General features: G+C 39.6%; 1 protein-coding gene across 2 annotated transcripts in view; it reads right to left on the bottom strand.

Annotated features, from left to right (window-relative positions):
• Positions 1-1,810: 1,810 nt before the first annotated feature.
• Positions 1,811-24,410, bottom strand: part of ZNF451 (zinc finger protein 451) — a 44,050-nt gene continuing 21,450 nt past the window's right edge. For both annotated transcript variants that reach the window (XM_086745423.1, XM_086745424.1), the window contains exons 11-15: positions 24,033-24,167; positions 19,748-19,878; positions 18,619-18,805; positions 6,196-6,270; positions 1,811-3,892 (exon numbers count right to left, since the gene is read on the bottom strand). In XM_086745423.1, coding sequence (XP_086601549.1) covers positions 3,840-3,892; positions 6,196-6,270; positions 18,619-18,805; positions 19,748-19,878; positions 24,033-24,167 — 581 coding nt within the window. In that variant the 3' untranslated portion in view covers positions 1,811-3,839. The remainder of the gene's footprint in view (positions 3,893-6,195; positions 6,271-18,618; positions 18,806-19,747; positions 19,879-24,032; positions 24,168-24,410) is intronic.

The following is a 24,410-nucleotide window of genomic DNA, read 5'->3' as shown; positions in this document are numbered from 1 at the left end:
ATAGAATACTCTCCTTTTAAGAACGAAGACAGCATAACTTCATACCTCTATACACTTCACCATATTTGGTAAAGATTCTGTAAAGGTTTGCATTCTGCGACCGCTATAGGAACAGGAGTGGTCATTTCTGTCTACCTTCTGCTGTGGAAGGTGGAAAAGCTGAGCTACCTGAGCATGTGGGCTAGACCCAAACGAGACGCGAACAGCGTGTGGGGATGACGGAATTAGATTGTGAGGAGTGTATGTAAAATTATGGAGGCTGTTAATATGTTGTAAAGGGCTTTAAGGACTTTGCTTAAGCACTTAGAAGTAATCCTTCATGATGAAGTAGAACTTATAAGCTTGCTTAATGCTGACCTTTTATCTGATTGGAAGAATAAGAAAATTCAGAAAGCCCCAGAATCAGTTTGAGCCAGAAAAGGGAGACATAATAACCACTAGCATAAACCACAGCTCTGGAAATAGGAAAAAGAACAACCCACCTAGAGACAAGAAAAGGACCCAATGAAAAACAAGACTATCCCAGACCCGGATATTACTGTTGAACTGTCTGTCACGTGAGGGGCAGGAACTTAAATTGTAAGGGTATAATTGCCCAGGGACTTTGGTGTTTGGGGTCCCTCTCTGAAGGCACGCAGCTCGAGCTGTCTGAACTTGTGCACCATAGATAAACTAAATTATGCTTCTATTTTGAAAACCTTGAGTAGTTATTGAGAAGGGGAGCCTGGAGATGAAATTTCTTTAACTCTTGAAGAGCTAAGAAAATTAACCCACCACCCAAAAACATAATACAAAGCAAATACCTTACAGTAAGCTACTTTTTTTTTTTTAAATACATTATTAAACTGCAGAAGCAACCAGACAGGCATGATGTTTTAGTCTCCATTGACTTTCATAAATTACACTCACTTATTTGGCATCTCATCTTGTCTCTGAGTAAGACCAAAAGAGGGATTTTGTTTGATATGAAAGAATATGGCACACAAAGCATCAAGGAGATAAGAACCTTGTACCAATCTCAACTTGTCACAATTTTCAGTTTTGTAAAATTTATGTACCATAAGGAAATGAAAAGCATTAAAATGAACAGCTGGTGATAGTGAGGTGGAGATTAGGCTTTTTCCTTATTAAAGATAAATATGAAAAAGCACCACAGGATTTTTTAGACTAATGAAGGGTGAACTCAAATATCACCACAAAAGCAAATAATTTTTAAAAGGGCAGGACAAATGACTTACAGTACAGACATAAAGGATGCTGGGCAAGCTCTTTTTAGCAGATGAGTTGTGCTCGTAAATGCAAACAAATCTCTCAGCATATGCAGGGCAAACGTCAAAAATTTCAGCCAGTTAAACAAGACTCCTCAGCCAGAAACATTAAATTCTGGAACATCACCATTTACAAGACACCTTTTCCAACTGAAGAACAAGGTGCAGCACCAAGAGATGTTGGTGAGTAACAAGTCACATGTCTGTACACGCAATGTTTTAAGAATACAATTCTCTCTGCTATTCTGGAAACAAAAGTATCAAAAGGATGTGATGGAAGAAAACTTTGCAAACAAAAATTTCAGAGAGTTAAGAGAACCTCAAAGAAACCAAAGAAAATTAGGATAAATTTCAAGACATCAGTAATTCTGGAGACTACTTTTAACATAAAAAGAATACATAGAGTAGAACTCTATTTAGCTGTTTTGTAAGTCTTACAGAAGTGGCTGGGATTTGCTACTTGTTTTGGTAAGGTGATGAGGAGGCCAATACAACGTGTTTAATAACTGGAGCTCCAAGTATAGAACACGTGTGCACACATAGCTTTTTCTTTTTTTAATGCAACTAATTAAGTCATGGCCCATCAGGTACAAGCAAACTTTACATATATGACAGAATAAAGGGTTATGAGGAATAAAGCACATGATCAAAAGCTAATTTAGCCAACTCTGGAGATGACCATCTACCCATGTTTTAAACATCTGTTGAGCCAAGCAAAGAACTTTCTCAAGCTGAATCATCTTTTCAACATGAATTTGCAACTTTTGGGTCTGCACTGAACAACAACAACAACAAAAAAACCTCAAACCCCAACAAAACCTGCTCAAAAGCCTCTATAAATTGAATTGAGATGTTTCTGAGAATGAAAATTGTTTTCACTCATTCCACCCTTCATTAGAAGAACTTGGTATGAAAAATTCTGGAACGGATTTAGCTTAAGTCAGTAGCTAAAGGCAACTCAGAATCTTCCAGAACAGGGCTTCCTCAGCAGCAGTATGAACTACACACCCAGATTTGAAGAGGAGTGCAATTAATCTGAGATTTGTAGTGGGAAGCAAGCAGCAGGCACAACTGAAGAACATTAAGAGGTCCTGTTCACTCTGTAGTGCTTGGGTGTCAGAGTCAAATGCACTGGAAGTGTTCAAACAGTTTTCAAGTGTTTGAACAGTTTCTTCAAGTTGTATGATGGCTAATGAGCGCTGAGATAACTCACTAGATTAATCATTAATTCTATTCATTTCAGAGATAGCAATTATATCAGAATCATGATTGGAAATAAAATAGTGCCAGTTTACCAACTTTTCTAACGATGATGACACACAGCTGTAGTTATTCTGACTCTTTGGAATCGAGAGTGAGAAAAATCTAGCCTTCCTCTTGTCTTACTCTCCACAAAAAGTATTTTTTTTTGCATAATAAATATTTAGATTTACAGCAGTTAGAAGCAAACTCACAGGCTAATGAGTAATAATTTAAAAATCAAGCTGGCATTTTATTAATTTGAGATTTCTTATTGATTGACAGCAATCATTAACTGAAGTATAATAGGCTGGTAAAGCTGGACAGCTTGCATAGGTATTTTTTAAACAAAAGAACAGAAAAAAGTGTCATAGATAATTTTAAACACAGAAATAATTGTTTACCTTAAAATAAGGACAGTACAAAAATAATTAACACATTTACATTCATTTATCCAAGGCCACCTCTTCATCAGCAGAAAGGAGCAAAGACAATAGTATGTAGAAATAACACAGCTTAAATTCTCTCACACCTATTCCAAACAGGAACTAGAAAGTTAATGTACCTTCTGTTTGCTTAAAAAGTTGGTCCAGCCTCAGACTAGGGAGAGGAACCGAACCTCTCAAACTTCAAGCCATCAAATCCAACACTCTACCATGCTACTATTGAAAAAACATACACATTTATAAAAATAAAGGTAACTAACTGTACAGCCTGTGGTCCTGATTCTGACATTTATAACAAACAGGACAGACAAAATTATGGTCTGTGAGGTGAGAGTGGCCACAGGCAAGAGTTACGTCATATGATCAATTTACAAACCTGGGATCTAAGCTTCTCTTTGTAAGAGGATTAACTAGGCAAATTTGAGATAATTGGAGTTTACTGTCTTTATCTGTTGCAAAGACCACATGAAAAAGTAAATAAGGACAATGACATTCTGTAACAGAAAAACTAAATACAAAAACCAATGTTAAAAAAAAAAAAAAAGGAACAACAACTAAACACCCCAAAATACCTAGTAAGACCAGCCTACTAATTAGGGAACAACTTATACAGCTAGACTGGAGAGACTGAGTCATCATCCATTAGAAACAGAATATGCAAAGGCTTAAAAATTTATTTTTATCATACACAATATATTGCAGTGGATATCCATAAACTCCAGCTATTCATCACCCAGACACAGAAAATTAGATTATAAATCTAACAATTCAAGATACAGATGTGTTTTTGAAGTGGTATTTCTGAACCTTTGTAAATAGATGAACAAGCTTCCATTTTTGTGAACAGCTCCAATTACATGGTGTTAGTATACTGAAGTATTTTCATTTACATTTCTTCCAGGCTTCTCTTGATAGCTTCTTCCAACTCTGCATCTTGCTCTGTATAAATAAATAAATAAATAAACCCAATTATAATCTCAAACTATGGTTGATAACTAGTCATAAACACAACTACACTAACATTACTACATAAAGCAACAAATTACTTCCATGGGCATCATCAGCAGACTGCAAAAAAAGGTAGAGAAACAGAAAGAAAGTATTTTCCCTCCTTCTGTCTTACACTATCTTTTCAACACTTCAAAATATAGGAACAACCTCTACAACCTTCTGTTGTATTAAACAGGGGCAGCCCAATAATTATTTTTAGAATATAATGCAACTACATATTTACTTGTCAAAATAATACCAGAATTAGAACCCATATGTATGCACCAGGAAAAATAAAGTATTAAAACAAAAAAGACAGACACGCAAAACAAGCAGAGAGGTTTCAGTATTTTCTTTCCAGTTCCTTATCAATAGATATTCCCATATCTACATTCTAACTTGGCACCACTGTTGAAACTCTTACTAGGAAAGCCAGGCATAAGTAGAGAAAAAGGTCATATCAACAGTAAGAATAGTCTAGATCAGGGCTGTAACACATCTATGGTGAGAGAGGAAGCCTGCATTGCACTCTTCTGACTTGTTAACAACCTCTCTTAAACACCTTTTGTAATACTCAAAATAGAAACCTCATTTCTGCATTACATTTAGGTTGATTTAGGCACTAATTGTTTGGTGTTAGTGAATTAAATATCATAAGTAAGGTTTATATGTACAGTAAATATTAAAAAAAATACGTTTACAGTAAATATTAAAAATTAAAGCAGCTTTCAGACACAATTATCCTTGAATTATTCATCTTCTGCTTTAGGAAGACATAAGCACAAAACAAAAGCTGTCTGTCCTTATGACAAAGGAAATGGAATAATAATATATATTAATATAACAGACTTTAAAACTTTGATTATAGTTGAGCTGTTTTATGCAAGGTCTAGATTTGGAACAGAAATAGCATCAATGAATGCTCTCTTATGACAGCAGAGTCATATTCATTCACCTGGACTTTTTTGCAACATCCAGAAATACTCATAAAAAGATACATTAGTTTCTGAAAGGAAAACATTACATAGTCACAGAAACAAAAAAGAAATTTTGAAACCAAAATAAAGCAGAAAGCCATTTACAGACACGAAAAATGTTGTCATTAGCATGTGCAAGAATCAAGAAGGAGGTCCAAACTGTGACTCTGTTGCTAACAGCATGCAGTTTGCTCCACAGTAATACCTGTATTGTCCTCTACTCCCTGGAGCTGCTGAAGCAGCTTTTTCTGCCTCCTATGCTTGCTTTTTGCATTCTCCTCTTCCAGCAGTTGCTAGAGCTTTTTCCTTTTTACCTCTTTCTGGGGTTGATCTTGCCTCCTCACTCCCTCTTACCTCATGCTAGGGCTGCCATTAACCACCCAGGCAGCCCGTGAACACAGCTGAAGCCAGATGCTTCATAAGGTCAGATGGCTTCAGTACTGTGGCATCAGAACTGAGACCTCTGGTACGCAGCAAATGCCACTGCTGTCCCCGATGGCAATACCCAGTGCTAGGGGGACCTGAGCATGACAGACTTTCGGTACTGTAAATGCGTATGTTGGGCATTGAAAAGTAATATTTAGAAACAGTTGGTAAATTTATAACTGAATAAATTCTGGGAATACAAGATTCAGTTCATCAGATTTATCATTGACCTCATACAAATTATTTATGGATTTTTTTTCAGTTCGTTTTATTTCCATAAGGTAGAAAGGCAGAGTCAAGCCTTTAAACAATACATTATTTTCAAAGTGCAGTGTAGTCCGTCAGTGAAAATTAATGGCTACATTGTATGAACACCACCACTAAGCACAATAGCAAAAGGATTAAAACAATTTCAAATAAGGTAGGATACAATGTGAGAAAACAGCCGTACTGCTGATTCAAACTTATGCATAATCCTACAGCTCTTCTAGGAGAGCTGAGTGCTTTGTTGAGATATAATACCTAATTTTAAACTATTTATTCAGAAGTTAAACTATTTAGTCAGTAGCTCTACTCTGAGTCAACACAGTCATATTAAACTGATACAAAGTGAGCTCAGTCAAGTCTTTAATTGGTGGTGCACCAGTACAATAGGTTTTGAGTCTGCTGACATACTCTTCAGGTTAGGAAATTATTTTTTCTTTATAACTCATCACCATGTTCTTAACTACTCAAGATTGCCCAGCATTTGAGAGAGGTCACTTGCCATAAAACTGACTGTAAGTTTAATTTCTGTGTCTTCCATAATTAACAGCACTCTTGAACACAGAAAAGTAAAAATTAACAGACCTTCCTGTTTCTTGATTTCTTCTAAGCTCCTCTTCATTGTTAGTTTGATATCTTCATCCTCTTCGCTATCTGAACCTTAAATACACATATGAAACATAAATTACACATTGCTTCAAATAAAAGTTAAATCTCTTGCATTTCTCTTACTGTAACAACAGTGTAGGTTGGATTTGAAGAAATACAGTTGTTAAGATCTGAAATTCAAGATTAAAAAAATTTATTATATGGGTAGTTTAAGACAGTAACTCAAGAAAGAGAGTTATTTTCCAGGTACTTCTTTCCTTTCTCCCCAAATTCTGGAGGCAGACTGCTGCAATTGTATATTATTTTAAAGTGGTAACAAGAAATATACAGTGCAGAAGCTACTGTTAGTGTCTACTGCATTTGCTTTTTTGTTACTCAGTTATTAAAAAAACCCCACATTACTCACTGTCTACAAAATGTATCAAGGATTTAATACTGGGAAGTAGTGCTATAGTGTGTCTGTGCCTAGGCAGGGTGTTAGCCTAAATACGCCATTTGAACAATGGAGTGCTATAACTCAACTGAGCAGTGCAATTCAGCAGATGTTGTTCAAGTCTCACAGAAGAAAAAAGTCGATATGCTTACTTTAATCTGCCAATTCATCACAGCCAAGCCCAGCCAGAACTTCACGACCTTTGCCTTTCTAAATAACACTCTTCATAAGGCTGGTTTTCAGCTCCAGAATGACAGCACTATTTTGAAGTGTCTAGTAGGGACTGGTGTACCTAAAGTGGCTTGGGTTTTTTTGGGGAATTTTTCTGGTTTTGTTTTTGTTTTCTATTTGTTTTAAACAATCTCAGTAAACAACAGGTTAAAAAATAAACAAGTCAATGAGTCACAGTATGTATTCATTCTCCTGCTACAGGCTATTGCTATTTTGGGAGATGGTCTCTGTAATGAGGTCTTACAGTATTCGCAGTCAACTAGGTCTCCTACAGTCATAACAGAAGCACTCCCCTTAAAGTCATCATTTATTAGTACACCAACGTACTTGTGATTAAGTTCACCCGCAAAGAACATTCCGATATGGAGATCTAATTTACTGATTGTGTGACTGCCAACATTTTAAATTACCCAAGTTAGGTATTCAAAAAGACAGATACACTTTGTAAAATTTGTTTTCAAACCTCTGACACATATACCTTATTTGAACAGCAATGTCACTGGCTTTCCTAATTTCAGGAATATGGACTCCAACAGCTGGTAACAAATAGAGATCAGGAGCCCAGAAAGATGCCAGAAATAGTTGGATACACATTGCAGTTAAAGTGGTCTTCCTCCAGTCACTTAGCAGACTGGCTGTGAATCCTTTTTGGAGCTGCCTACTATCTCTGGGCAGAAAAGATAATATTTTTTACATTACCTTACAAAGCAAACAAAGCAAAAGAAAGAAAAATCCACACAACCCAAACAAATGTCATTACAGTCACCTATGAAAGGGAGGAAAAAGGGCAAAGAAAAGGCTTTGCACAAGTGACTTCTCCCTTATTAACCATCCTTTTAATCTTCTAGCCTGGAAGACATCTCAGACTGCTCGAAAAAGTTTTGTACCTGTTATAGGTGTAACACTTGAAGCAATCACCCCCTAATTTGTTGGTATTAAGTATAATGGAAGAATTGGGACCTTGAGAGCAATAAGTAATAAGGCATAGTACAAAGGAATCTCTGGTTTGCTTCCATCTCTAATAAAAATGGATTAAGAGCACTTTCCTGAAGGCTTGTGGGGGGGTTTGAGGCAACTTGACAGAAGATGCTGGCAAATGGGAAAGGCAATATTCTTGTGATTGGCATCATGCATAGACGGCTAAACAGCCGAGAATCAGAGTACTCAGGAATTCATCAGTTTCTTTCAGATATGATCTAAAGAAGTCAACTTTCCTGAGTCAGTTAGCACTGGCCACAGAAAAAGCCATGATGGCAACCCACTGACACACTGTTAGAAGACAGCACTTTCCTGCTTAGTCCTGACTTCCTCAACCCAGGCAACAGGCTAACTTGACACTCATTTTTCAGAATACAGCAGGTCAGCAGCTAAGTTGACTTCACTGTCAATTAGGACAGTTATGAATGCTAAAACCGGCTTTGTAGATAGAATTATTATTTTAGTTCATTAAGAAAAAGTTTAGGATTCATCTTATGTATTAATGCAGGTCTCATCTTGCCAAAATCTTTTGTTAGTCACATCACCTTAATTACACCAGTGTAATAACATGGGGTACACATTCATATTGGAACAGAGGTATATGCAAACTGGCATGCAAAACTTTTAAACATTTTAAAACAAGCTGCCTACCCTGTAATTTATCACTGCACTTGATATGCAATAACTAAATACTACTTGATAGTTATAACATCGTAGAGAACAGGTCTGCTTAAAGCATAGTTGAAGAAACACCACTCCACTGCCAGGAACTATGAAACTTGAAAACAATTAGTACTGATGATCCTTTGCTAGGTTCGGGGGGAGGGGCGGAGAGTCAGCTCAGAGTCAAATGTGGTTATGAAACATGTTAAAAGTCTCATGAGCTACACTCTGCCTTCTCTTTTCATTATTTGCAAGACTTCTTTCCATTTTAAGATGTTATGATATGGCTCTATGAGAATCAGAAATAAGACTGTAACAGTCAGAACAAAAGCCAACTGCAGGCAAAAATCCTAGTTAGAAATGCTCGAACAAATAAGAGGCTGGGGAGTAGGAATTCAGCTTCCTTTAGGGGCTAGACAGCAAGAAATATGAGTGTAGAACTCATCACTTGTCAACTAAAGAGAAGGAAAGCCCAACTGATTGAACAGATGCGTCCTCAAGTTAGAATAGACCTGGCTGTTCTTCCATATGGGACAGGTCATTGTGCTTGATCTAGTGCTGCTCATAGCATGTCTGTACCCTGTGACTGAACTCTGCTCTCAAGGAGATTTGGATTCCAGTTAACAATATCCTCCATCCAAATACCACAGAACGGCTGACGTTGGAAGGGATCTCTGGAGATCATCTCGTCCAGCGCCCCTGCTCAAGCAGGATCACCTAGAGCCAGCTGCCCAGGACTATGTCCAGACAGCTTTTGAATATGAGCAAAAATATATTGTACTGGAGAGCTCAGAACTTGACAGTTACAGCCTTACCAGTGCCAAGCAGAAGAAAAGGACCAGCTCCCTCAACCTGCTAGCAACAGTCATTCTAATGCAGCCCAGGGTACCACTGGCCTTCTTAGCAGTGAGAGCACATTGATGGCTCATGGTCTACTCTGTGTCTTTTCTCAGGTCCTTTCTGCAAAGCTGTTTTCCAATTGGTTGACCCCTGGTCAGCATATACTGGTGCTTGAGGCTGTTCCTCGCCAAGTGTAGAACTCCGGACTTCTTGTTGAATTTCATGATGTGCCTGTCTGCCCCCTTCTGCCCTGTCATGGTTCTTCTGGATGGCAGCACAACCCTCTGGTGTATCAGCTGCCACTCCCAGTTTTGTGTCATGAGCAAACCTGCTGAGGGTACACTCTGCCCTAGGTCATTAGTGAAGACGTTAAACAGGATCAGATCCACAATAACCAGCAATGTACCCCCTCTGGAGTACACCACTGGTTATTGGCCTCCAACTGGACTTCATGCCACTGACTACCACATTCCAGATCTGGCCATTCAGCCAGTTTGCTCATCCAGCTCACAATTCATCAGCATATACTTCTGGTACTGCTAGCATCTTCTGATGATGAAAAGTAAATGAGAAAGTTTAATTTGGAGAAAGCGGGCATGTCCTGTCTCTCTTGTTAAAATGCTTAGCACATTCTGTAGCTCCTGACTCTTGTGGGATCAGAGGAAAAGCAGTTGCCTAGTTTCTCAGCCAAGAGATCTTAAGATACAGCCTCTTCTCTAGTACATTTTGTTAAATAAACAACAGCTAAGAAACTCTGACTGTACCTGTTCTCTCAAAGAAATCCTACTGCTCGCTGTTGTTCTCACGTATTGATGGAAGAATAAGAAGAAAGTAAGTAAAGAAACAGGAAAGTAAATTCTGGATTAATATAGAGCTCAGAACAGAAAGATTAACCTTAGGGATGGGAGCAAATATAGTGATTTTTTGACATTTCATGCATCTCCCATAGAAATTTACTGTAGGAAGAGACTGGTAAACTTTCACAGAATGCAAGCGCCACCCACTGTCCTGACATCAAAACATCGCAGCTTCAATTTGTATTAGCTGTCCAGATGGCTCAGCATAATTCCTCTCTCCTCCTCCCCTCCCATATCGGTCTTTCTTCTCTTGCAATCATCCCCTTAATAATTTCCATTAGGTTTACTGGTTCCTCTGTCTCAGTGACCCAATTTCCTCTCCCTGGCCTTAGTCCTCCTTTCTTGCTGCACAAGTTCTTAATGCACCTCCTGACTGCTTCACACATTATGCAGTCTGACACCCTACCTCCACTTCTCTCTCCTACAATGCTCCTCCTTTTAGTCTTTTCAGTAACTCCCAATCTCATTTGCCTCTTCCATCCTAATGTACAGTAATTAATATCACACTTAAATCACTGTCTCTGCAACCACTGGCCCTTTTACTTTTACAGTTGATGCCTGAAGTTTTAGTGTTACCTTACCTTAAGGATACCATTAAAGTTACCTCATTCAGGATCCCAGTAATTACTTACCCAAAAACTTGGACTAAAAGTCAGTACCTCATCCTGACCTTTGTTAGCAATCATGTTCAGAATGACTGAACATGCTGCCTTTAAAATACTGTTCCTTGGCTTCCAGAATCCTTTCCTTTATTTTTTCTTCAATATGTCCCTGGATGATCCTCTCCACATACTCCTTCCTAATACTTACTGCTCTCATCTCTGTTTCTTCATTAAGGTAACATCATCTGCAAATGCAAGTACAGCTACTCCTCACTCAGGGTTCACAAGTACATAAGACCTCTCTTCCTCCATGAAGACTAAACCTTCACTCAATTTCTCCCTACAGATGCTCATTCATCTGCAAATTCAACTGTAGTATTACTGAAAATAAAGCTCTCGATCCCCAACCCTCCTCCAATTGCAATTTGGGAAACTGTGGCCAGTACCATAATGGTCACTCAGGCTTTCATTTAACCTTCATCTTAGACACCTCTCTAAAATTCACAACCAGATTAAATTAAACCTGAAGGACTTTTTGTATGGTTCGAGTGGTGAGGTCCTCCCAGTTCATCCACTTGGCCACAATTCTTGTTCATAGAATCATAGAATAGTTTGAGTTGAAAGGGACCTTTAAAGGTCATCTAGTCCAACCCCCCTGCAGTAAGCAGGGACACCTTGAACCAGATCACGTTGCTTAGAGCTCCATCCAGCTTTGGGGTGGATTTTATATATATATAAAATATATACTGGTTTATATCATAATAAATTATAACTTGCTGTGTTTATGCATATATAAATATAATATATAAATAATATATCATATACAATCTTATCTTTATATATTTATTATATATTGTTATAATATAATAAATACATAAGTTGTATTATTCCTATATGCTATACATATGTATATATAGGCACAACGAAAACACCACAGTAAATTTCTTCCTTATATGTAATCTAAATCTACCTTCTTTTAGTTTAAAACCATGACCCCTTGTCCTATCACTACAGGCCCTGCTAAAAAGTTTATCCTTATCTTTCCTATAAGGAAGCCCCCTTTAGCTACTGAAGGCTGCTATAAGGTCTCCCTGGAGCCTCCTCTTCTCCAGGCTGAACAGCCCCAACTCTCTCAGCCTGTCCTCATAGGAGAGGTGCTCCAGCCCTCTGATCATCTTCGTGGCCTCCTCTGGACCCTGTCCAACTGGTCCATGTCCTTCTTATGTTGGGGACTCCAGAGCTGGATACAGTACTGTAGGTGGGGTCTCACTAGGGCAGAGTAGAGGGGGAGAATCACCTCCCTCAACCTTCTGGCTACACTGATGCGGCCCAGGATGCAGTTGGCCTTCTGGACTGTAAGCACACATTAACAGCTCATGTCCAGCTTTTCACCCACCTGTGCCCCCAGGTCTTTCTCAGTGGGGCTGCACTCAACGCCTTCATACCCCAGCCGGTACTGATACTGGGGGTTGCCCAGACTCAGGTACAGGACCCTGCACTTGGTCTTATTGAACCTCATGAGGTTTGCATGGGTCCACTTCTCGAGCTTTTCAGGTCCCTCTGCATGACATCATGTCCCTCAGGTGTGCTGACTGCATCACCCAGCTTGGCATCATCTGCAAACTTGCAGAGGGTGCACTCCATCCCACTATCTAGGTCCCTGATGAAGATGTTAAACAGTACCGGTCCCACTATGGGCCCTTAAGGGACACCACTTGTCACCAACCTCCATCTGGACATTGAGCTGTTGACCACTGCCCTCTGGGTGTGACCATGCAACCAATTCCTTATCCACCAAACAGTCCACCCATTGAATCCCTGTCTCTCCAATTGCAGACACTGGAGTCAGCTGTGGTATTCATATCGGACCTTAACACCCACAAAAACTTGACTACTGAGAAGACAATTATCCTCAATGTCTTCTGTAAGTTAATTCTTAACTCCTCTTGAATTCTTTTGTTGGCTGTATGTAAATCAAAAGTTTTTTGGGACAGTGGGAGCTAGGAAGCAGCATTCATCAAAATGGACTGAAATCCTGCTCTTCCAAATACAAACTCTAATAGAAGCTGCATTCAGTAGTATATAAACACTTCAGGCAATAGTAGCAGACTGAAGATGCAGGCTCAAAACTCAAGTATAGGGGAAATGAACCTTACAGAGGTTGTAAGAGATGCAGTGGCTATTTGTCAGGCAACATCACTACACCATTGATTCTGACAGTCTCATGAAACAGCCTGGCTCTTTAAAAGAAAGGAGAAGACAGACCCCAAAAATTTTGGTGGTCTTATTATTAAAAAAAAAAATCTGTTTTGCTTAAGAGCTCAGTCAGTAAAGGTTCTCATTTGAACATAACTGAGAAATACAGTTAAGCTAAAGCCATCAGCTCCCACAAAAATCACTTTCGTCAACTAAGAAGTTGTAGCATTCCTGTCAGTATCAGGATGGGTATGATGATCCCTAACCTACCACCAGCTTTCTCCTAAATATTTTCCAGCACTCCTTAAATGTGGAAGCTATAGTAGTACTGTCATGACTAGACATCAAGTGTCATGACAAAGACAAGGGAATGATGGTGTTTTTCTGCATGCTACAAACTTTCATTTGCAAAGGAATTACAAAGGGAGATACTGAAAACTCTTCTACCCTTCTCAAACCACTCCATTAACATGTATGAATCTCCCATCATGTTATGTCTCCAGCATAAAATTAAAAAAAAAAAAACCTTCTGCATTTATGAACTCAGGTTTAACAGCAGAAGAGAGCAAACAAAAATAAATATCTTGCCTACTCTTTTCATACCTCAAAGGAAATTCATGCATCCACTACAGCTAATGGTCTCCTAAGGTAACATAAGTTGATATCCTATTGCAGCATATGCAGGAATTTTTATTTATTTCAAAATGAATGTACGTACCACAGTTCCCATAGCAGTGCTGCTGAGATGGTAAAATGGTTCACAAGGTGCAACTGTCCAAGACTGCCACAATCCAAATACAGTCCAGTTGCTCACAAGCTAATGATAGCTCTGAAGGCGATTCAGGGAAATAGCTTTTTCATTCTGAAGCTCATCTAATACCAACAACTGTCTTATACTTTTCAACACAATTATGTGTGGTAACTGTTTTTGACTTATTTCTCCCTCCAGAAAAATAGCCACAGGCTTGAGAAAGTCACACAACAAGAAATTCTTGTTTATATTTCCTTATATTCAGCTGCATTTCTGTAATAGGACAACAGGTTATACCAACCTATAATACATTGCACGACCTTCCATCTCAGCCCTCCAATACTGGTCTTGCCACACTGAGACTTGCAAAAGCTTGCTGACACTGCTGAGCCACACAGTGAAATGTGTACTCTGTGGTGGCTTTATATTTCTAAAAAACTTTATAGACTCTTGCTAATGACATCATCCCACTACGCAGAGAACACAAGCCTATTATGACAACCGAATTTTCTAATGTTCTGTTTTAATACAAGAACAGGAACCAAAGGCAGCTGTCACTATCTGGGTCCGCCCTCACTGACACTGACTGGAGAAAGACATGGAGGATGGCTCAAGATAATTCTGATCCTTACAAGTTTGCCAGGGAACATTGACAGCCAAAGGACTCATGCGTGATTCTGTCACTTAGGTGCTCAAAGTTTGGATTTGTTTTAATAACAACCAGGTACATAACTTAAGTGGGATGCACAGCAATCAGCCAACCAGCAAGTTGAGGTTTGGGGCCTCCCAGTAATGCCCATCACCACAAAAGTAAATTAAATATTAACGTAGTAAAGGACACCGAAAGAAGTGTTAGATTAGGAAACTTCTGAAAGCAAAACAAAAGAAAAAAATACTGAAGTATAGTTTATAAACAGAAAATGGTTAGATCAAAGTCATCACCTCTGAGCCAGTATATCCTGGTGAATAATGCTACACTAGCAAAACTACCCAGGCAGGGAGTCAGAGTACCCTTCGTAGCAAGACAGTCATTCCCCTCTCCTCACTGTCTCATATCATTAAGTTGCACCACAAACTGTACAAGAAAGGAAGCCCCTGCAGCTAAATTGACTTAAACTGACTGCTGGCAAGTAACAGCTGTCCTCCAACTCTTCCTCCCAAAAATATGCAAAGCTCCTAAAGCCAGAACCATCTCCTACATTAACATATAGTTATAGCTATAATTACATTAGGAGAGATCTATCAATTGAGGAATTTCAAGGTGTTCTACAAAGAACACATCCATAGTGGGAATGCAATGATTCAATGTGTAGCTTTATGGATAAAACTGTGGAGAAAAGTCATCTTCCCACTTAAGCAAGACAAACTGCACTGGTGAAAGTGACAGTTCTGTAATTAACTATGCCAATAAGTTTTACTGGTATGGCTGCTTCTGGCTGGGAATCACACCTCCATCACAGAACGGTTTGGGCAGGAAGTGACTTTAAAGATAATCTAGTTTCAACCTCCTGCCATGGGCAGGGACACCTTCCACTGGACCAGGTCACTCAAAGCCCCATCCAACCTGGCCTTGAATGTTTCCAGGGCTGGGGTGTTTACCACCTCCCTGGGCAACCTGTTCCAGTGCCTCACCACCCTCACAGTAAAGATTTTCTTCCTCATATATAAAGCTACCCTCTTCTAGTTTAAAGCCATTACCCCTTGTCCTATCACTACATGCCCTTGACAAAAGTCTCTCCCCATCTTTCTTGTAGGCCCCCTTTAGGTACTGGAAGGCTGCTGTAAGGTCTCCCCAGAGCCTCCTCTTCTCCAGGCTGAACAGCCCCAACTCTCTCAGCCTTTCCTCATAGGAGAGGTGCTCCAGCCCTCTTATCTTCATGGCCCCCCCCTCTAAACTCACTCCAATAGGTCCACATCCTTCTTATGTTGGGGGCTCCAGAGCTGGACACAGTACTCCAGGTGGGGTCTCATGAGAGTGGAGTAGAAGGGCAGAATCACCTCCCTCAGCCAGCTGGCCAGGCTCCTTTTGAGGCAGCTCAGGATGCAGCTGGCCTTCTGATTGCAAGCACACACTGCCAGCTCATGTTGAGCTTCTCATCCACCAACACCCCCAAGTCCTTCTTCCTCAGGGTTGCTCTCAATCCATTCTCCACCTGGCCTATATTTGTGCTTGGAATTGCCCTGACTGAAGTGCAGGACCTTGCACTTGGCCTGGTTGAACTTCATAAGGTTCTCACGGGCCCAACTGTCCAGCCTGTCAAGGTCCCTCTGGACAGCATCCCTTCCCTTCAGTGTGTGGACTGCACCACACAGCTTGGTGCTGTCAGTGAACTTGCTGAGGATGCGCTCTATCCCACTGTCCACGTCGCCGACAAAGATGTTAAACGGGGTCAGTCCCAATACCAACCTCTGAGGAACGCCACTCATCATCGGTCTCCACTCCAACATTGACCTGTTGACCACAACTCTGAGTGCGGCCATCCAGCCAATTCCTTATCCACTGAGTGGTCCATCCATCAAATCCATGTGTCTCCAGTTTAGAGACAAAATGTCGTGCGGGACAGTGTCAAATGCTTTGCAGAAGTATGGATAGATGGTGTCAGTTGCTCCTCCCTTGTCCACCAAAGCTGTAACCCCGTCACAGAAGGCCACCAAACTGGTCAGGCACAATTTACACTTAGTGAAGCAACGTTCGCTATCACCAATCACCTCCTTGCATTCTATGTGCCTTAGCATGGTTTCCAGGAGAATCTGCTCCATGACCTTGCCACGTACAGAGATGAGACTGACTTGCCTGTAGTTCTCCAGGTCTTCTTTATTTCCCTTTTTAAAAATGGGGGTCGTGCTTCCCCTCTTCCAGTCGGTGGAAACCTCACTGGACTGCCACAACGTCTCAAATATGTTGGATAGTAGCTTAGCAGCTTCATCTGCTAGTTCCCTCATGACTTGCAGGTGCATCTCATTGGGTCCCATGGAGTTGTGCATGTTCAGGTTCATTAGATGGTCCCAAACTTGCTCTTCTCCTACTGTGGGTGGTTCTTCATTCTCCCAGTCTCTGCCTTTCCCTTCTGTGACTTGGGCAATGTGGCTATAGCCCTTGCTGGTGAAGACACAGGCAAAAAAGTCATTGAGTACCTCAGCCTTCTCCATGTCCCAGGTAACGAGTCTCTCATTTCCTTTCAGAGAGGGCCCACATTTTCTGTAGTCTTCCTTTTATCCCCAATGTACCTACAGAAACTTTTATTGTCACCCTTGACATCCCTGGCCAGATTTAATTCTGTCAGGGCTTTAGCCTTCCTAACCTGATCCCTGGCTGCTCACAGTTTCCCTGTATTCCTCCCAGGCTACCTGTCCTTGCTTCCACCCTCTGTAGGCTCCCTTTTTGAGTCCGAGTTTGTCCAGGACCTCCTTGTTAATCCATGGAGGCCTTCCGGCATTTCTGCTCGATTTCCTCTTTGTCAGGATGCGCCGCTCTTCAGCTTGGAGGAGGTGATCCTTGAACATTAACCAGCTTTCTTGGGCCCCTCATCCCTCAAGGGCTGTATGCTGTGGTACTCTGCACAGCAGATCCCTGAAAAGGCCAAAGTCTGCTCTCTTGAAATCCAGGGTAGAGCTTGTTGTGCTTCCTCCTTGCTGCCCTAAGGGTCTTCAACTCCACCATCTCATGGTCACTGCAGCCAAGGCTGCCCTTGAGCTCCATATTCTCCACCAGCCCCTGCTTGTTGGTGAGAACAGCTGAGAAATCTAGATAAGCAAGTGCCTGGCATGGCCAGAAAACTCTGTAAGCACCTTTTCTGGATCAGAGGCACATAAATCAATTCCAGCTCACCTTAGATCACTTTCTTCAGGAAACCATTTAATTATCCTATCCTTTTTCCCTTTAATCAATTGATGCCAATTCACCATTCAGTGCTAGCACTCCACTTTAATCTTCCTAGAAGAACAGCAGCACCATATGATAGCTCTCATACATCTGCATCAAGACCAGCAGTGTATTTTTCTCAAGATAGTTTAGGGCTAATTCAGAAACAACTTTCTGTAATATGCACTCAATTTATGAGTCCCCAAAACCACAAGACGATGACATGAAACGCAATAATGTGTCTATAGAGAAATGTCAGGTCTTCTAGGAAACTTACTTTAAGATATTTAAAATACTGAGAAGTACTAAAACTTCTCAGCTCTGGTATCCTTTGCACAAGAATGAGCTGGCTCAAACCCTCTGATTATCCTATATGAAAACACTGATTGTTTTAGTGTGCCATTAATTAGAATACGGCATTCTACAGAACTTAAAAGCTTCCATTGATAATTTTCCTCCAAATGGATGTGTGAGCCATGTGCCAGTGAAGACAAATATCAAGTGACTGGAAGTGGCCAGGAGGACAATCAGAGTTAAAATAGGTAGGGATATTTTAGAAAATAATGATGCTTTAGCATCATTACATGATGATGACCCCCATCTGGGTCACATTTGTTTCAGACCCAGAACAAATCAAACAAATTAGATTTGAGTACAAACTGACAAATATGCACAAAAGAGTGCTCTACACAATTTATCTTAAACTAGAAAGGAGTTTTTCAGATTGAAACAACAGTTTGTCTCCTGCTATAATAAAGAATACAGGGAGGACAGAGTTTGTTATGTTGAATAAAAATGCTTAATTAAGTCTGGCTTCAAAGTTTGCCCCAAGCACATTGATTTTCTGATCCTTATTTCATTGAAATACCAGTACAATAGAAGAAGTATCAAGGAACATCTTGTGTTACCAGCACAGGCATTCAATTCTTTTATTGGAAAGAATTATTGGTTTACTGGAAAGATTGTATTTAGTGTTCACTTTCTACCTTTTGTGGTATCTGAAATGCTGTTTAGCAAGGCACACATCATGTCTCCTTCAATGTGGTGAGGATTTAGGATGCGAGCTGACCGCTGGGTCATCTTAAATTGACTTTCCAGTTCCAGGAAGCTTTTGTCTCCAGAAAGTACAGTGAAAGGAATTTGCTTGGGCAGGTGCTCATCCAGACGACCAGCCTGTACAGAAACAAATGGTAAGTGCTGAACTGAGATCATGTTTTTATCTTGTGAGGTTTGGCTAGCTTTTCGTAAGACAGGTCTTCACAGGAAAGCCTTCTACAGCAACTTACCTCTGCTTTTATGGTCCAATGCATGTTATACCACTGTGAAAGGTAGGATTTCAACAGTTTGACACTGCATTTATTCTATACATATGACAACAGATACAGGAAATGGCTACCAGATGGAGTATGGAATAAATTCCTGAAAAGCAGCATTTCAGAACCATCTCCACATAAAAGAAGTAATCTATGCGATGCATTTGAAGAATCATTTAAAAAGTGTAATATAACACACAAACACTATTGCAACACACGCTTGTATCACATAATTAGATTCTCAAGTAGTTTTATCTAACTGATAAAGCACCATATTAAGAACATGAGTCCACATGGCATCCCAGATTCCGGCCTTTCACCTGCACCTCTCCCAATCCAGCCAAAGCCCTACATCTGCTGAACAGAGATGCTGCTCTTTGTCAGTCCAACAGGGTCTTTGAAACTGGCACTCATCCAACTCCATCTTAAAGATGGCTCTAGATTTGGGCTACTTCAAGAAAGAGGCAGGAGTTACATTTCTCTCCAAAACAGAAAAGAATCGTGGTATTTTATTCCTTCCCTAACCAGCCCTCTTCCCCTCCACAATAGACTGATGTCCTATTTGGGCTAATCTGTGTATTCTTACAGAAAAAAAAAAAAAAAAAGTTAATAACTTCTCAACAGGCTGTCTCCACTCAATTCAGTGACAGGTTTCTCATTCTTTTTAGTGGGCGTAGAAGTCATGCAAAGAGAATCTGAGGATCTCATCTGTAATTAGTACTTAACTCCAACAGCAGGTATTATCTGCCACTCTTCTCTGGGTATAGAAACACAACCATAAAGAAAGCATGCAATAACTTACGTGAACACAGAGAGCAAAGTCTGCAGCTTCTCTTCTGGTACCACAACGTGGATGAAGAAAGAAACATCCAATCCTCTTAAGGTAATTGTAAATTTTGCACTGCACTGGAGGTTTCCAATTGCCGTTTCCTCCTAAACAGTGAATTAAAAAAAAAAAAAAAAACACCACAAAACAAAACCAAAACACAAACAAACCAGAAATTACACCATGAATTAAGAATGCCAAAAGGCAAAAGTGAAATCTGGTTTAAAGACAGAATTTCTCACCAATGTGAAAGCTAAAATAAACATATAACCAAAATCCTTGTTCTTGGGTTAGAAAGCAAAAAAGGAGAAAGTAGCTAAGTAGCTAGCCTGATCCTGTACAAAGCCTCTCATTCAATTTTGTGTTAGTTTTTCTTCTAATCCTGAAAAACTTATTTTCTAGAAGTCTTGTGCATTTAGACAAAAGGATGGGGTTTGTTTTTTTTTTCCAATTTTAAGCACAGCTATAGTTGACATGCAGAAGCAGAGGAGCTCTGTGAACACAGTACAAGTAACAGAAATGCTTCTCTTGGGGAATCCTGTGCTAATGTAATGCCCAAGATTATTTACAACACACTCTATAACTGCCTGACACATCACATACCAGAACTCTTTAAAAATAAGATCCTAGAACTAGAGCAACAGTTGAAAAAAAAAAAAAAAAAAATGCTAGAGTCCTGACAAACACTTGGATGCAATCAAGGATCAGCAAAATGAGGGTACAACTGGGGAAAAAAAAAAAAAAAGTGCAGGAATTTTCTCAACAGTATTCTAGAACATGTAGTTAATGACTGAGAAAATAGTTGGATAACAGAGACTAGCTGAGTAACAGGTCTGCTGCAGAAAAAAAGAATACCAAGCTGAAACAGGTTTCAAGGGAAAGGAAAGGAGTAGCAAGTCTCTGAAGAGGAGAGGGAAAAACAGAGGTGCTTGCAGTTACTATGACAACATAAGAAGAAAAACAAATGGAAGGGCAATTTCAAGGGAGTGAATAAGAATTTTATGACATTCTCAATTGCTAAAAAATAATGGGTCTGCAATGGGGAGGAAAAAGTGTTGCTTTATCTGCCAGATGATAGATTGTCTGGATGTAAAAAAGGATTTTGAATGGAAAGTGAAAGCAGTCATTGATAGTACTTCATGGGAGGATACGTGAAACTAAGGCACAAGTAAAAAGGCTACAGAGCATTGTGTCTTCCAACCCACCCACCCCCAGTCTTATAAAGAAGTAGAAGCCATCTTCAGTAGACTTCTCCTGGGGTTTTGGGGGAGTTTTTTTTGGCCTTTTCAGCCTAATGGCTCTAAGAGTATAAAAAAGTTATTTCAAAGTTCAAAGATTTAATAACAGGCTACATGGAAATGATTTAAGGGTATCAGTCCATGATAAAAAAAAATGTTATTTGCAAATCATTCTCATCTGTTGTGACAGCCTTAGTCTCTGCTATTTGGGAAAGACTTGTAACCACCTGTCTTTGGCTGCATGAATGTACAATATAAACATTTGATCAGGACAGCTGAAAACAATGCCAGAACTGTATTTACTCTGGTGGAGCCAGACCACAGATGGGTGAAGGACAACTGAATATCTGAAAACAGAAAAAATATAGAATCTGGGCAATGCAATAGAGGAACTCAAAGCAAAGGTAAGGTTGTATTAGTAGTAGGAATAACAGAAATAATGCAAAACCATCATAGAAAAAAAAAAATCAAAAGAAAATCAGAAATGTTGTTTGGGAAATTGAGAGAAAAAAAAATATCAAAGAAAATCAGAAATGTTGTTTGGGAAATTGAGGGAAAAAAAAAAAATCACAAGAGACAAGGATATTGCTATATTTTCACAGGCTTAACAACAGCATGCACCAAATAACTCTATAAATCATTACTATGAGGGCACCTACAACAATAAATCCAGATGTCCCTGGGAGCCTTAGTCTTCCCAGGCTCTGTAACAATACAGTTGACACTAAACCTGCTAAAGGGTTCTCTGATACGAATATGGCCTCTTTTAATCACCATTAATTCTTTGATGTGGGTTTTTCAGTTCAGGTGCTCCAGCAGCCGTCCCCATGACACAGCCTGCACACGGCAACCTCATTTGGGAACCAAGAAATTGAGTGGCACTGACATGGGCTGGGCTGTGTCAGCAGGCACCTGTGTTTGGAACACCCCTGAGCAGTGTCTTAACTAGCACAGAGGTACCTCTGGGTAAGCTTATAGTATTAAAAGAGGTTCCTAACAATAGATTAGTAACACTAAGACTGTACTATGGATTATTTATCTTCCTTGGATAGGTCAGAAGAGACATTTCTGACAATAATACAGTTCAGACATTCCTGAGTTCAATCAATTTTTTCTTACTGAATCAAAATAGGGCAATTTAATTGAATAGGGCACTTGGAAAATAGTAGTAACAGCACAGAAGATCCTGTAATAATAAATAAGCTTGGATCAATTAATGACAAAACAATTTTGGTTAAATTAAATAGAATAAAGTACAACCAAAAGCAAGCGTCTGAATCTAAATGGGGAAAGTTTGACATAACTGAAAAATTATTCTTTACTAAATAATTATTTATAAAACCCAGATAGAGTAGCTTTGGACTTTAGATGTCAAACAGGCCTGATATTTCTTCAGGTCAGATTCCTAATAGTTTCTTATTTGTAGAAAAAGAAAAAAAAATTACAAAGCCAAGTGGATTGAATAACTGTAGATATAAACAACTAACTCTCAGCGATTAAAAGGCACAACCAAATCCCAAGTCACAATAGCCTCAAGTTAAGGAGTGCAGAGGTAAAGTGAAATTTGATCAGAAGTCAAGCTAGGCAAAGCCTCACGAAAGATATTAAGAACAATAGGCTGTTCAACCATACAGAAAAGAAAATAAATAAATGGAGCAGCCAGGCAGCAAAGACGAAACAGAAATCCAGGATTGTTAGGCATAATCTAAATCCCCTCAAATCAGTATTTCCTGTGGCTTTGTGCATGTATATGTGCAAGTGCAAGCATATACTGTTATTGTATAGAGAGGTCAAAGGCTAAGTAATTACAATACAGACAATGATACAAAGTAATGCTTGTGCAGAACACAAAATTCAGGAGCATAATCCACTCTAAGAGAAGACCAAAGGATTTGTCCCCAAAACTCCTAACCAGACATTAATCTACAGATCCAGGAGTACAGCTGACTGTTTGAAGAACTTATATTTTACACTAACAGACATACTTGCTCTGCCTTCATCAGCTAACTGCAATACCTGCTTCTAAGATTGGGGGCCGGGGGGGGGAGGGTGGTGGGCAGAAGGGGGGCGGGAAGTGATCCTGGCATCAACAGGCCTTTCTGTCCAACCTCAGCAGCATGAAAACTCGGAGCTTTCAGGATGTTCTTGATTATCTTTTAAAGGATGAGATAATCAAGAAAATTAAATAAAGAAGAAGTAGAGTGCAATGGTGTTTACTAAGTGTAAAAACACACAAGACAATTCCTACAAGTCTGTTAAGATTATGTCTGTATTTCCACCAATAAATATTTGGAACTATTCCTTTTTTAGTAGGGTATTCAATGTAACACAGGCAAAATAATTATAAAGGCAGATACAGAGAAAAACAGTAGAAAAAGCATGAGGTGGACGAGAAGTTGGTTCAAGGACAGTCAGGTAAGAAAAAGCATCAAGTTAAAGGGATGCTATTGGTAGACTTCCGGAAATGTTTTCTTAAAAATCCATAATAATACAAGTTCAGTCAATCACCTTGATGTACCACTAGTGGCATCTTCCAGATGTGAGATACACCTATTGATGTACAGGATGACCAGAGACATTCTTAAAGAGCAAGCCAGAGACAGAACAAAATTCAAGTACAAGAAAGTAAAATCATGCCTTTTGGAACTAAAAAGAAAGAACATTATGACAAGGACTTAGGAGTTAGAAAGAAAACAATCTCCAAGTATTATGGCTGTCCTGATAACTATGAAAACCTAGTATGATATAGCCTAAGTAAGTTCAGCAGGGAAGCCAGAAAGACTCCTAAACCATTTAGCAATCCTGGAACAACATTCTACAAGGAATAATAAGGGCAGAGGAGATTGAGATTGAGTTAGAAAAATTCAAGAACATCTCTATAATATTGTGCCTGTGACACTGTGACATAAGCAGCCCTAGTGGCTGCTTTTTCCTGTTCTTCATTCTCTCAGATTCAAATTATCTCTCATCAAGTATTTGTGTAGACTTGTTAATCTTCTCTATTTCCTTCAACCATTTTTTACCTTGAAAGCCCCAGATAAATGTCCCTTGGTTCAGGTTAGCTGGCAGCTGCGTGAATAAGCTTCCCCAGTTGTCCAGATCCACCAACACAATGTGAGTCATGGTACTCAGGTAGTCAAGATCAGGAAGTTCACCATCTTCAATGGGATAAAAAGGATGCATTTAAAGTTCACCTGACTTTCTGGTCAACCAACGTACATCACCTTAGACATGCTTTTGAAAATTAATATATTCAACTAAGCTAAAAGTTACAAAACATGATCCCGTTTGGCAATTGCATTCCTTTTAAATCAACTGAAGTAGCACTTAGTAATGCACAAATTAGAAGAACGTAGAGTCTAGCTATATGATGGTGCAGAGCTGGAGAGTTTTGTGCTAGG

The sequence above is a fragment of the Chlamydotis macqueenii genome, chromosome 3, assembly GCF_036417535.1.
Source record: "Chlamydotis macqueenii isolate bChlMac1 chromosome 3, bChlMac1.mat, whole genome shotgun sequence".
Lineage (NCBI taxonomy): Eukaryota > Metazoa > Chordata > Aves > Otidiformes > Otididae > Chlamydotis > Chlamydotis macqueenii.
This window is presented reverse-complemented; position numbering and strand designations above follow the sequence as displayed.